This window comes from Staurois parvus, unplaced genomic scaffold, assembly GCF_062004578.1.
Source record: "Staurois parvus isolate SC_StPar_1 unplaced genomic scaffold, SC_StPar_1.0 ptg001194l, whole genome shotgun sequence".
NCBI lineage: Eukaryota > Metazoa > Chordata > Amphibia > Anura > Ranidae > Staurois > Staurois parvus.
Window position 1 is genome coordinate 6,476 of NW_028318990.1, and position 14,586 is coordinate 21,061.

The 14,586-nt window shown below is 40.1% G+C and overlaps 1 protein-coding gene across 1 annotated transcript; it reads left to right on the forward strand.

The window, feature by feature from the left end:
• The first annotated feature begins 1,249 nt into the window (after positions 1 to 1,249).
• BTD (biotinidase) lies at positions 1,250 to 11,084 on the forward strand. Its single transcript, XM_089659994.1, has 3 exons — positions 1,250 to 1,495; positions 3,612 to 3,761; positions 9,788 to 11,084. The coding sequence occupies exons 1-3, from the start codon at positions 1,277 to 1,279 to the stop codon at positions 10,946 to 10,948; spliced, it is 1,530 nt and encodes a 509-aa protein (XP_089516120.1). The 5' UTR covers positions 1,250 to 1,276; the 3' UTR covers positions 10,949 to 11,084.
• Positions 11,085 to 14,586: the final 3,502 nt, after the last annotated feature.

Genomic DNA, 14,586 nt, shown 5'->3' on the forward strand with positions numbered 1-14,586 from the left:
GTCTATCAGTGCCATGTATCATTGCTGCCTTTCAGTGCCCATCAGTGATGCCTGTCAATGCCCATCAGTGCCACCTACCAGTGCCTCCTCATCAGTGCCCATCACTGCCACCTATCAGTGTCCATCAGTGCAGCCTATCAGTGCCCATCAGTGCAGCCTCATTAGCACACATCAGTGAAGGAGAAAAATCACTTATTTACAAAATTTTATAACAAAAACTAAGAAAAAACATTTTTTTTCAAAATTTTCAGTGGTTTTTGGTTTGTTTAAGAAAAAATAAAAAACCCAGAGGTGATTAAATACCACCAAAATAAAGCTCTATCTGTCACAAAAAAATTATAAAAATTTCATATGGGTACAGAGTTGCATGACCGCGCAAGTTTCATTCAAAGTGCGACAGCGCTGAAAGCTGGAAATTGGCCTGGGCAGGAAGGGGGTATAAGTGCCCTGTAGGCTAGTGGTTAAAAGCAAATACAATATTGATCTACTTTTGAGTGACATTCGAAATATTCAGAGAATTTTCATACAAATTTTTGGTGGAAATTCTACTGGTGTTTGTGCCCAATTTAAAATGATTATAAAGTCTCATTTTTCCTTTAAAATAAAAAATATGGTAAACACACCTGCTCTGTGCAATCGTATTGAACAGAGCGGTTCTTTACTTAATCTTCTGGAGTCCTCCGCTGGTGCTCTCTGCTCCTTCTTCCTGTTGGTGCCCCCATAACAAGCCATGCAAATCAAAGACACACAGTGCTGCTTGGCCCCACCCATACACCCCCAGTTTACCAATACAAAACACCCAGATGTCAATAGATCCTCAGAGTCTCCTGTGAAAGCAGGAAGTGAGAGGAGCGCTGGGGACAGCGCTGGATCAGTGGAGGAGTCAGGTAAGTGTCTGGGGTGGCAGAAAAAGTATTAAGTACGTTTATCTGTTTAGTAGGGAGGCAGAATTTACTACCAGACATAAAAATTCTCCTGGATAAGCTTTTTAATGAATAAGTTGTATAATCACATTCAGTAGGTTTTGGTCCCCCTGATAGGACTGCAGCTTCCTGTTACATTACTCTATGACATGCAGTATCTCTCAGAGAACCACAGAGGAAACCCAGGCTGCATATTTGCAGCTCATATTAAAAACTAATTTAGAAGATCAGGCTTTTTGCAATTAATCTTTTACTTTCTAGTGCACCTAATGGATTAAGCAGCAGGATGTGTATCAGTAAGCACAATGTCTAAAAAGAATTTTGTTCTTGTTTTTCTAACATATAGTATTAAGATGGCCGCAGTAAGCCCCAGACTGATCATTCAAGTGTTCTCCTGCTGTTTAATGGTGCGGATTGGCCTTGGAATAGAATATTATGTGGCTGCTGTGTATGAACACCATTCTGTACTGAATGCCAACTCTACAGCCCTGACTGACCGACAATCTGCTCTGGAATTTATGTCCAGAAATTTAGATATTTATGAACAACAGGTTAATATTGCTGCAAAAAAGGTAAGTCATTTAATTATTCCAAAACCATTTTATATAGATGCTAACTGATTAGGGTTCTTTTTCTGGGAAGGAAGGGATACTGAATCAGTTTACACAATATGTATAGATATAATAATGATCAACAATAAATAACTAAAAATATGAAAGTTATGGCAAAAACTATTTTACAACCTTAAAACCTAAAACATTATGCTATGAAAAAGATTTTAAACATTTTATTAGAAAGATCCATTAGTTAATTTTCTCAGCTGACACAGAAATGATGAATATCAATGAGTAGACATGGCTTTGCATTATTTCATTGGGGGTTATGGGAGTATTGCCAGCATGCACTGAATAGAAAGCACACAAGTCTGACTATTTACAGATGTTCAGATCTGTTTCTTACTGAATAGCATAGGAATAGGGATGCAAATTCTGTTGCAAGGAATTCTGACCTCCTTCTTTGTATAGTGGGCTAGAGAGAAACAAATGGCATCAACGTAAGGTAAGTAGCTTTAGCTTAGATTCTCTTCAGCATTGAATTTGCATTGTTCTCATCATGTGGTACAATGGATGGGTGGGATATTCTAGTGAATTTATTATTGAGCTACTCTTGGGCTGGCCATACAGGAACAGATCTGAACATCTGTAAATAGTCAGACTTGCGTGCTTTCTATTCAGTGCATGCTGGCAATACTCCCATAACCCCCAATGACATAATGCAAAGCCATGTCTACTCATTGATATTCATCATTTCTGTGTCAGCTGAGAAAATTAACTAATGGATCTTTCTAATAAAATGTTTAAAGTCTTTTTCATAGCATAAAGTTTTAGGTTTTCCTGTTTATTTGTGCCATTGCCAACCCCTATATGACCAACTGTAAAACAGTAGATCACAATCAGATGGCAAGAATTAAAGCAACCAACCAAAAAATATTTTGCTCATGTAACAGACCCCTAAACATGTGCATTGTGTTTTACAAGTATGCAAATCTGTTTGCAAGGGGGCCATAAGACAATGGATAAAAAATCTTGGACTGTAGCTCATTTGCTGAGGGTGGTTGTGCTTAGTATTCTCAGACATACAAACATACACAATGTGGTCTGTCATCACCAGTTTCAGCGGTATTGAAAGATGGATATTTTATGCCAATACCAGGGGTCTCCAAACGTTTCATTCAAAGGGCCAGTTTACTGTGCATCAGACTTTATGGGTCCAGATTGTGGTCAGTGGGGGAAGAAAATGTCCCGGGAGCAGGATCTGTGAGAATAAACATGGCCTTAGGGTTGGTGGTCAGTAAAAGGAAGAGTATTGCCCCATCATTGGTATTAGTGGAAGGAATAGTAACCTATTATTGGTATCAGTGGAAGAAATAGTGCACCTTTGTTGGTATCAGTGGGAGGAATAGTGCCTTGTATCATTCAGAGAACTAGTGCACCAAGAACCAGTTAAAGACTGGTAAAGGGCCATTAAAGTGGTTCTGAAGGCTTGTTTTTGTTTTTTTTTTAAATAAATACATCATACTTACCTGCTCTGTGCAATGGTTTTGCATAAAGCAACCTGGATCCTCTTCTTTTTGGGTTCCCCACCGGAGCTCCTGGCCCCTCCCCACTGCTGAGTGACCCCAGAGCAAGTGGCTTGCTCTGGGTACACTCATGTGTACTCATTTCCAAGCTGCGTCTGTGTGTCTATGGGACACACAGATCGTGGCTCAGTCTCACCCCCCCCCCCCCCCCCACTCCCTCCTCACTGGTTGTGATTGACAGCAGCAGAGCCAAAGTCTTACACTGTGTCTCAGCCAATAAGGAGAGAGATACCCAGGAGAGCCACTGCTCATGTGTACATCGCTAGATCGAGGTTGGGCTCAGGTAAGTATTAGGGGGAGCTGCACACTGAAGGTAAAAAATCTTCAGCCTTTCGAACCACTTTAAGTCTAACACTGGGTCACAGGAGTCCAATAGTAAATATACTCCTGGGACCACATGAGAAGTACTGTATGTCCAAAAAAGCTTTGGCCATACTGCCCTTTTAAGTTGTTAAGGATGCAAGCTTTTGGGATAGCTTAGATTCCTTCTTCTGGTTTTATTGACCTGAAACCCAAAGCTATTCATGTTTCCTTTTTTGCAATTCCAGGGTGTTCAGATCATTGTCTTTCCTGAAGATGGCATCCATGGATTTAACTACAGCAGGATGTCCATTTACCCGTACCTGGATTTCCTCCCTCCTTCCCATTTACTACCATGGAATCCATGTGTGGAGCCAGACAGGTTCCAGGATACTGAGGTGATTAGAGCGCATTCATCCTCTTCTGTGAGGAAACAGAAGAAAATATCTGCTTTACAACAGGGAGAACTTAAGTGCACAAACAGAGCTCCACTTGTAAATCTACCACTGACAATGAAGTTGGTTTATAAATACTGTATGTGTGTATTAGTGTCTATATCTGCCAATCACATCATGGTTGTCATTTTTTTGTATTCCTTGTTAGAAAGATTTTTTTTGTCTGAAGCATCTCTGCATTCCCATTCCTCCACTCTTTATGAAAAGTTGAATAGGTCAGATTCTTGGTATACACTTTTTATAGATTCTAAATCAACGAATGAGCAACACACTCCTTTCAGTACTGGACCTTGGTAATAAATGAGTGCTCGTAGTGACTGTGGTGGATGGCGCTGCATAAATCACAGTACAAGGAACATTACCAGCACTCCATTGCAAACATGAACACTCATTTTAAATGCAATTTAACATCAAATGGGTCAATAGGCAACTCTTCATAGATTCTGAGATTCTTGAGCACTAATGAGATGGAAAATTGTTATGGTCAAACTTCTTCATTCAGTCATTAGAAGAGATTTATTTGATTTGACATTCTGTTGTTAAATTTTTTTAGGACAATCTAACATTTGTGCCTTGACCAGAATACACATGGCTGGTTGCTTGTGACATACAGTAGGCTGATTTGTCTTGGCCGGCCTCACAAATTTGAAATTGTTGACTGCAGGTTCTGACCACCTTTGGAAAATCCTAGTTGCATGGCTATCTACAGTTCCGGCATTCAACTAATCTGGAAAATGCATGCAACAGGGGAAGACAGGGAGAAGTTGGAACTTCTGATCTGCATAAGGGCCCTTTATGATCAGGTCTGACTGTCAGTTTTTCAGGCAGATCTTATCAGAAGCAGCTCTATGGACAGGTGGATGTAAATGGACTTGTGTCCTTTGACACTCGCCTATGTCCGAGTCTGTCCAGGTCCTGAAAAAAAATTGGAAAGGGAAAGTTTACATCCAGCCGCCCATAGAATTGTCACAAGTCTTCCCATGTCCAATGGGCACAGATGTAAAAAAAAACTGACATCCGTCCTGTTTAGCTTTGATTCAGCAAAGGATCTACTCATGGAGTAGGAGACTAAGTGTTTCAGGTCAGACTTAGAAACTGCTAAAGCCATTGCATCAGCATGAGAGCCAGTCAAAGAGGATTTTTAGACGGTCCAGTTAGATATGTCAAATTCTAAATATTTCTCTCAGGTTGGAATAAAGAAAAAGTAGAAATGTTGGCCATAACAGGTAATTCTAAGTTGGATATTCTTAACTTAGCATTAACAGCTGGAACTGACTGTATGCTCTGGATGTCTACCTCGCTGTCTTTTTTTAACATTTTTTTATTAGAAGTAGACTGTAGTGATGACTTCTGTGGTAGTCATCGATTTAATGCCTAAAGTTTGATGTTTAAATTATACCCTTTATTGATTTACTTAACATAATAAAAATGCATTTGATGCCTTCTGGATACCTCAGATACCTTCTTCAGGCTTTACGTTCTCCTGAAAGTGTGCATCTTTATTACCTTTTTATTGGCCATCTAAAGTGGAACTAAATTGAAAAAAATTCTCACTTCCTCATTACAACGCAATGCATTAATAAATCCCTCGCTGGCCTCTTGATCGACCTGTGGCAGAATGAAGTCATCCCACACATGCACATGGGATTCCGGCACAGCCAGAGTGTGCCGAGAATGTACACTGAGCTGCACTTGCACAGCTCAGTGGGCATTCAATAGAGAACTGCAAGCAGGCAGGTGTTTGTTATCGCAGAAGAGACATTAGGGGGAATTCTGTAAAGTTGCTGTGCCACTTTTCTGGCATTCAACATCTGCCTCCTCTCCCCCTGATTCCCTCCTCCCCGTGACATTGGGCCAGGGATCTTCTCCTCACACCTGCTGTCACAATTCAAAAAGAGTTCTGTGAATTAATTAATTACAAGTATCATCATCCTTTGCGGCTGACTGCTTGTAGTTCTCAGTGAACTACCAGGGTGCTGATAAGTTTTCTGGTAGTTTGATTGAACTTTCTGTCATTACGTAACTGCCTCCCTGTATTTAATTAAAAAAACAAATTGCACATTTTTTGCAGGTAAAGGCGAACATATACAGTGGATAAACAAAGTCTACACACCGCTGTTAAAATGTCAGGTTTCTGTGATGTAAAAAAATGAGACAAAGATAAATAATTTCAGAACTTTTTCCACCTTTTAATTTGATCTATAAACTGTGCAACTCAATTGAAAAACAAACCAAAATCTTTTAGAAGGGGAGAGTAAACATAAAAAACTAAAACAATGTGGTTGCATAAGTGTGCACACCCTCTTATAACTGGGGATGTAGCTGTGTTCAGAATTAAGCAGTCACATTCAAAATCATGTCAAATAGGAGTCAGTGCACACCTGCCATCATTTAAAGTGCCTCTGACTAACCCCAAATAAAGTTCAGCTGTTCTAGTAGGTTTTTCCTGACATTTTCTTAGTCACATCCTACAGCAAAAGCCATGGTCTGCAGAGAGCTTCCAAAGCATCAGAGGGATCTCATTGTTAAAAGGTATCAGTCAGGAGAAGGGTACAAAAGAATTTCCAAGGCATTAGATATACCATTGAACACAGCGAAGACAGTCATCATCAAGTTGAGAAAATATGGCGCAACAGTGACATTACCAAGAACTGGATGTCCCTCCAGAATTGATGAAAAGATGAGAAGAAAACTGGTCTGGGAGGCTGCCAAGAGGCCTACATCAACTTTAAAGGAGCTGCAGGACTATCTGGCAAAGTCCTGGCTGTGTGGTACATGTGAGAACAAACCCCCTTATTCTTCATATGTCTGGCTTATGGGGTAGAGTGACAAGACGGAGCCTTTTCTTACGAAGAAAAACATCCAAGCCCAGCTATATTTTGCAAAAACACAGCTGAAGTCTCCCAAAAGCATGTGGGAAAATGTATTCTGGTCTGATGAAACCAAAGTTTAACTTTTTGGCCATAATTCCAAAAGATATGTTTGACTCAAATACATCAGTACACATCACTAAAAGAACACCATACCCACAGTGAAGCATGGTGGTGGCCACATCATGCTTTGGGGCTGTTTTTCTTCAGCTGGAACTGGGGCCTTAGTCAAGGTTGAGGGAATTATGAACAGTTCCAAATACCAGTCAATATTGGCACAAAACCTTCAGGCTTGTGCTAGAAAGTTGAACATAAAGAGGAACTTCATCTTTCAGCATGACAACAACCCAAAGCATATGTCCAAATAAACAAAGGAATGGCTTCACCGGAAGAAGATTAACGTTTTGGTATGGCCCAGACTTATATCCCATCGAAAATGTGTGGGGTGATCTGTAAGGGCTGTGCACAGGAGATGCCCTCGCAATCTCACAGATTTGGAGTGTTTTTGCAAGGAAGAGTGGGCAAATATTGCCAAATCAAGATGTGCCATGCTGATAGACTCATACCTAAAAAGACTGAGTGTGGTAATAAAATCAAAAGGTGCTTCAACAAAGTATGTTTAAGGATGTGCACACTTATGCAACCATATTATTTTAGTTTTTTAGTTTTTCTTCCCTCCACCTAAAAGATTTCAGTTTGTTCAACTGAGTTGTACAGTTTATATGTTACAGTACATTAAAGGTGGAAAAAGTTCTGAAATGATTTATCTTTGTCTCTTTTTTTTTACATCACAGAAACCTAACATTTTAATAGGGGTGTGTAGACTTTTTATATCCACTGTACTTTAAACTCTAAACTTTCAGCTCTAAGTTTATGTAAATGAGCCACAGTTGGCTTTCTTATTGCTCTTTTCCTGGCTCCCATGCTTGTTAGCCATGGCTTTACATAATGGCAGAATTGTTTTTCTGCTGTGAGGTTCAGGTCAAGTCGATCCCCTGTCAGAAAATTAGATGCATGGTTAAAAGGTATCTGAATCTGCTTTATTTTTTTGTATAAAATGAATATCAGTTGATATCAGTGAAAGCTGAGTAAACTGTATGGTAGAGGGAACACAGAAAATAAATACTGTTTGAATAAGATATTGTACAGACATTTTAATATAACTTGTGAAATGAATTAATAAGCTACTAATGATGAGAGACATCATCACTTTGCTAAACTCATAAAATATGTGTTCTTTTAAAATCATTTTCATTTAGCCGAGAGACGAGCAGTCCTAGAATGTGTCATAAAAAAATGAAATTAGAACCATAGGAAGCCGCTTCATATTACCAAGTATTTGGAACAGTATAAAAGGCTAAGATTGTACAGGCTGTAAACACACTTCAGAGGCTTTGATTCAGTGACAACATGTTTGCTGATATCATTATTAACATCAAAAGGAGTAAGTACTTTACAAGCTCATTGAATTTAGTTGGATTCTGAGGCTGTGCTGCTGGTTTTGTTTAAGTAAGTGCAGATAAAAGAGATACAGACAAGCTCTTATATTCAGTGAATGAATCTTTGGTGCTTTTTCCTGATTGGCAAAATAATTTAATGTCTTTTTCTCATTTGACCATTGGAGACTCTAATCTATAGATATGGTATCTTTTTGTGATTATGCGTATTGATTTGGGCCAGTGCATGGAAAATGGATGCATATTGCTAACACAGGTCGACTCGTCCCTTGACTTGGTATATATTGATGTATTATTTCTTGTGAAGTATAGACAAGCATTGATTGTAGTATCTACACAGCATCCAGCAGTATGTTTTTACTGCTGGATGCTGTGTCTATAGCATGTAGCTTTGCTGGCCCTGATCATTTGATGCACCAACCTTGACAAGCTATCTAAGCACCCAATCGAATGGAAATAACTGAAATCCAGTGACTGATAGAGATGGGGCAAAGACAGTCAGCATGAGGAGGAAAGCATTAGATGATTCTGGACTTCCTCCAGTCTAGAAATCGGGCATTATCTGACTTGCTGCATCTTCTAATGCACACTGTGAGAAGCCTACTGTGTGCAGTGAAATTGTAAGCCGTTTCAGTACAGGAGAGGAGCCTGTACAACTGTATAAAACTGAAAGTAAGGCAGGAGTTCAGCTTTAAAGTGTCTCTAAAGCTGAAGGATTTTTATTTTTTTTTACCTATATGCATTCTATGCACGAAGGTAAAAAAACCTTCTTTATTCAGCAGTCCCCCTCAGCCCTCACCTGTACCAGACCTCCATCCAGCGATGTGCACAGGTGCCTCGCCTCTCCCGGGTCTCTCCCTCCTCATTGGATGAGACACAGCAGTGGGAGCCTTTGGTATCACTTTAAGTTTCTCCTAGACATTAGATCATAGTCTCCAGGTGTGACAATTTTCGGCTGTATCATTTGATGTGTTTTATAAGTTGAAGTTTATAAAAGTCCAGGCAACAAAACAATAGAGCAGGTGAGAAAACCTTGTCTGAGCACACGTGTTTTCCTTGGAACCCGCTTTTTTTTTCTGTTGCCCTGAACAGGCGCACTTGCACCTGAAAAACATCTTGAGATGGTTAGATTTTACAAGTGTACAATCCAAACGCACATGTTCCTGCGTTTACAAATGGCTGTGTGTATAAGTGGGTGCTGCAGCGACCGTCGGCTGGAACCGAACAGAATCAGCAAGGGAGAATGTTACCAGTACACCGAGGATTACCTCGGTGATCCTCGGTGTGCTGGTGACATTCTCCCTTGCTGGTTAGATTTTACATTCACATCCATCCATCTTTAGCACCGGTATTATTACACAGACCACTCATTTTGTCCGTAAGAATCTAACTAGGTGCTAGACTGTACATTCTGACACCCTTTAGCCAGCGATGTCTTCTGCAATCTGAAGTCCATCTATATGTATATTATTTACAAATAGGTTGATTTCTTAAAGCTTCATAAGATTTTATTTCAGTGGAGAACCTTTGTAGTTTAGTTTATCTAGATTTTAGTTAAATATTAGCCAGATTATTGTATAGCACAGTCATCAAATGAAAGTCCAATTACTTGTTTTTGTGTACTTTGTCATCTCTCATCCAGGTTCTCCAGCGGCTCAGTTGCATGGCACAGGGAGGAAGAATGTTTGTGGTGGCAAACCTAGGAACTAAAGTTCCGTGTGGGAATGTGGACCTTAAGTGCCCACAAGACGGGAGGTACCAGTTTAACACGGATGTTGTGTTTAGTGACAATGGCACACTGATAGCCAGCTATTTTAAACAAAACTTATATTTTGAGTATAGTTTTGACACACCTCCACAAGTCCAACATGTCATATTTCATACCTCCTTTGCCAGGTTTGGCCTTTTTACTTGCTTTGATATCTTATTTTATGAGCCAATTGTGACTCTTATTGAAAAACATCAAGTGAAACACCTTGTGTACCCAACAGCTTGGATGAACCAATTGCCACTTCTGTCTTCCATTCAGATTCAAAGAGCCTTTGCCACTGGGTTCAACATTAATATTCTAGCTGCTAACATCCACCATACAACTTTGGGTATGACTGGAAGTGGAATATTCAGTCCAGTGGGCTCTTCATACCACTATGACATGGACAGTGAAAATGGTCAGCTGATCATTGCCAAGGTTCCAGTTGTTCCGTCAGAAGAGCTATACACAGGAGAAGATCAGGTGTCATTTATGAAGAGTGAGACATTTGAAAATAATGTCATACATGGTAGTTCTCAGACATGTCATGTAGAGGACAGAAAAGGACATTGTGGAGAATCAGCTTGGGAAGATGCTTCATTTCATTCAGAGATGATGTATGACAGCTTCACTTTTGTCCCCCTGAATACAAGTGAAGGAACAGTACAAGTGTGTTCTGAGGGGCTCTGCTGCTATGTGACTTATCATAAAGAGAACACCTCTGAAGAACTGTATGCTCTGGGGGTATTTGATGGTCTGCACACTGTTCATGGTCAATACTCCCTTCAGATTTGTGCCTTGGTGAAATGTGGGGGTCCAAATATCATAATGTGTGGGCAGGAAGTAATTGATGCAAGTAGTATCTTCACCTTTCAGCTTTGGGGCAGTTTTAGCACCAAGTATGTATTTCCTATGATTGTTACATCAGGAGTCAACCTACAATTACCTGACCACTGGGGCTGGAAGGATAATATCTGTTACATGAGCAAAGGGGCAATGGATATGGGATTAGTGACAGCAGCATTGTATGGGAGATACTATGAAAGGGACTAGTCTCTAAATGTGTCATTAGAGTGTTGCTACAGAGTTATTTAAAACCAGCAAATGATCTAAAAATGTTATTTGAAAGCCATGCTTTTGATACTTGTACTAATTTTTATTAAAAAATGTAAGTACAATTCTAGCTAAATCTTTTGTTTCTACAAGTCAAAGCTTGACAAACCGCAAGCCTTGAGGTGGGTTCTGGCTTCCCTGAATGTGTATACTGTATGACCATGAAACATTCTGCATAGCATGAAACAACTGTAAAATTCAGCAGCACCAGTTATAGATGTCACAACTATGCAAAGAAATGCAGCTGCTGGGATATACCCACTGGAAGTGGACTGCTTCAAGTATGTGCATTTTTTTTCTTTGAAAAGAGGAGCATGGTGAGGCTGTAGTGTTGAAGGGCAACTAAATTTGTTGATTCAACTGTTTTCCAGTTACGTTCAAGGCATTCCCTTGCAACTATCACAGTTTCTGGTGCTCTCAACCAAACTGTCAAGCCATCAAATGGCTGGCGTCATGACTGATCACGTGTACAGCACCATGGCGACTGCAGATCAAACAGACTAAGATGGCAGCTTCCTTGCTGTAAAGGTTAGGAGGGTTTAGTTCTGCTTTAACCTCACTCATCTCCCTGCCACCAAGTTGGCAAGTGAGTCTTGCTTTAGGTCTTCTCAAGCCTCCTGTGCCTGTATTGTCTTGGGTCCATCTCATCTACAAGTACAGCAGATAGAGGAGGACTGGAAATAGATCTGCACTACACAGACCTATGGCTAGAGCATCATTGTGAATATTGTTTAAGAGTAAGCCAGGGTGCTCAACCTTTAGAGGAGTGAGGGCCACTTAAGGGATTAGGTAAGTGGTCGTGGGCCACAATGAAATGGTTCAGAATTTCAGATTTTTTATTTTGAATAGCATCGTAAACATTTTCTCTTGCAGCCGCTGAATGCCAGCAGCAGGGAAGAGATGCCAGCTTTCTGTGGTTGCAGTGATGGAGAGTATCGGTTGTAAAAGCTGCTCCCACCGCCCCTCCTGTCCCCAGTGTAAAACAGAATGTGACAGGGAGGGTGTGCGGGCCCCTTGGAGCATGGGGCAGGGTCGCCAATGCACTTTGTTGCACTTTCTGATAATGTACCACACCCGCAAGATATAACAGAAATCTATGGCAAAGCGCAGCTTAACCCGCAGCAAAATCCACAGGTGCACTGCGCTGCACTCATGGAATCCGTGAGAAAGCAGCCTAATAGTTGTTATCCCTTTTTATAGGAGCTAATATGCTCATTGCAAAAGTGCAGTGTAGGTGTTTAATGCACTGGCCTTCTTTTCCTTTTCCAGTTTCTACAGGCATCGCTGTTTGGCTCCAGGCTGCTAAAAAGGTCCCAGGAGAAGTGCACTTGGTATCACTCCGCCTGGGACAAGAGCCACTGCTACATAGGAAGCATCTGCTTATGTGGCTACTGCTCCCTCCACAGACTCCTGTTTCCTCCGCTGCCGGCACTGGCTTGATGCACTCTGATGCTCTGAAATGAGGGGTTGGCAAGCCCAGATCGGGGTCAACGGGTTGCCGACCCTGGTCATGCGCTTCCCTGGTTTGAGGTTGAGGGCCACATCAAAGGGCTCCAAGTGCCACAGGTTTAGCACCTCTGGGTTAGGCAATGATCATCCAAGAGAATTTTGTCTAAGGTATCACTCTGACTGCCATCCTCCAAGTTGCCATCTATTCTTGAGGTTAAAATGTTCATACAGGTTGGTAAAGCTGTGATATCAAGTAAGACTTCATACCAGCAAGTGTTTGAAGGGTTGTCAGTACCAGAAAGTATGTGAGTTTTTGTTGCATGGTAAATTAGATGTCTGGTTACAGAGGGTAAATCATCTCCACCCATTCTGGTTTATTTGTTGGGCTCTAATGTAGAATATGGTTCATCTATTTTCATGCACCAGCCTTCTCTTGGTAAAATTATATATAATGGTTTTGGGTTTATAATATAGTTTATTTAATAAATGAGAAATACAGTATTTCCAGTATTTAGAAGAAAATTATTTTGTCATATAAATTGTTTTTGTTTTTCAACAGGGAAGGGTTAGAACCCATTTTTTTTGTTTGTGTCCTATTGTGGAGAATTCCCTTCACTTTCTGTCCCAAGCATGCAACAAGAAGTTAGAAGAAACCACTACAAAGTGAGGGTTAATCCACAATCTGATCTGGCTGGAGGTGCTGTACAGAGATGAAATGTAAAATAGTGCATAGCTATGGTAGGAGATATAACTGAGTACATAATTAAAAAAAAAGAAGATATATATATATATATGAGTGTGTATGTATACATAATCTCTTTTGCAGCATTATAACACAATCTGAGGGTGTGATGATATGCACACATATCATAAGCTTTTAGTGCAGTGATTTCTGACTATCCTTTTGGCCACTGGAAAATTAAAGGGTAATCCCAGGCATTACCCAAATATCCCTCACTTCCTTTAGAGAACATTTCCTAGCATTAGTTATTTTATTTCACAAGAAACCAATTACTCCATGTGTCATCCATTGAAGGCTTGTAATATTCTGTAATATTCCTGCAGGGACAGCTGTTGGGAGCTCATTTCCTATTGATATAGGCATGCCTCAAGAGCTACATTTCCCAAGTGCCCTTTTCTCTTTATACAGTTTGTGGACAGGGTCATGCTAGAAAGAAATCAATGCATACATGTGGAGAAAGACCAAGAAGGATGGGGGAGAAGTGGAGTTCCTGTAGTCCAGCAGGCATGGCTGACATTGCTGATTGGAGTTTCACAACTGCAAAGGCCACTGTGCTGTCAGCTAAAACAGTACGTTAGAAGCACCCTGAATTTCTGGATGGATAATTCTTCTATACTTGCAAAGTTTTTAATTAAAGGAATACAAAAATAGTGAAAAGCTTATGAATTGCAGGGATGTAATAAATATGTTATTATTTTTATTTTTTGCCCACACATATACTTTAATGACTTAGGGCAGAGTGGCCTTTAAAGTACGATTGCTTGCCTGATGTTTTGAGTGGCTTGAAATGCTTTCTCCTCTTAGCCCTCCACTTTACCAAGTCCTGATTAGTCATCTTACATATGAGTATACAATTATGAGGGATAAAAATAACACTGAAAATTACAGTTTCACAGCTTTCTAAAGGGGTGATAGAGTGCAGTGTTCCAAGCAGAGCTAAGAGCACATCAAGTATGTAGTTATTTATTTTTATGTTTGCTGCTGAAGACAATCCATCCTGTAAGTACCATAATGCTTTTTTCTTATACCTGGTAATAGTCTGTGTGGGAGGAACCACTCAAGATGCCTCAAGAATACACAACTGAACTTTTTTTTTTTTTATTTTCATTTTTTTCTTGTATGTGCTCATAACACCTCATTCGTGATAATGTTCAGTCCAATAGCTGTACATGAAAGAACAAATAAATATATTCAGTTTGGCACTAGGGTTTATTTTTAAAGCCATATAAATGTTTTATAAACTTTAGGAGGATGAGCCAGCTTTTCATAGTCTAACTTTCTACAGCCACTACCCCTAACTAATAAAATCTGGAGAAAAACCATTGCAGTAAGTCCTCCTGCATTGCGAGAGTTAAATGCTTGTTTTGCCTAGGGGTGAGGTGAAATG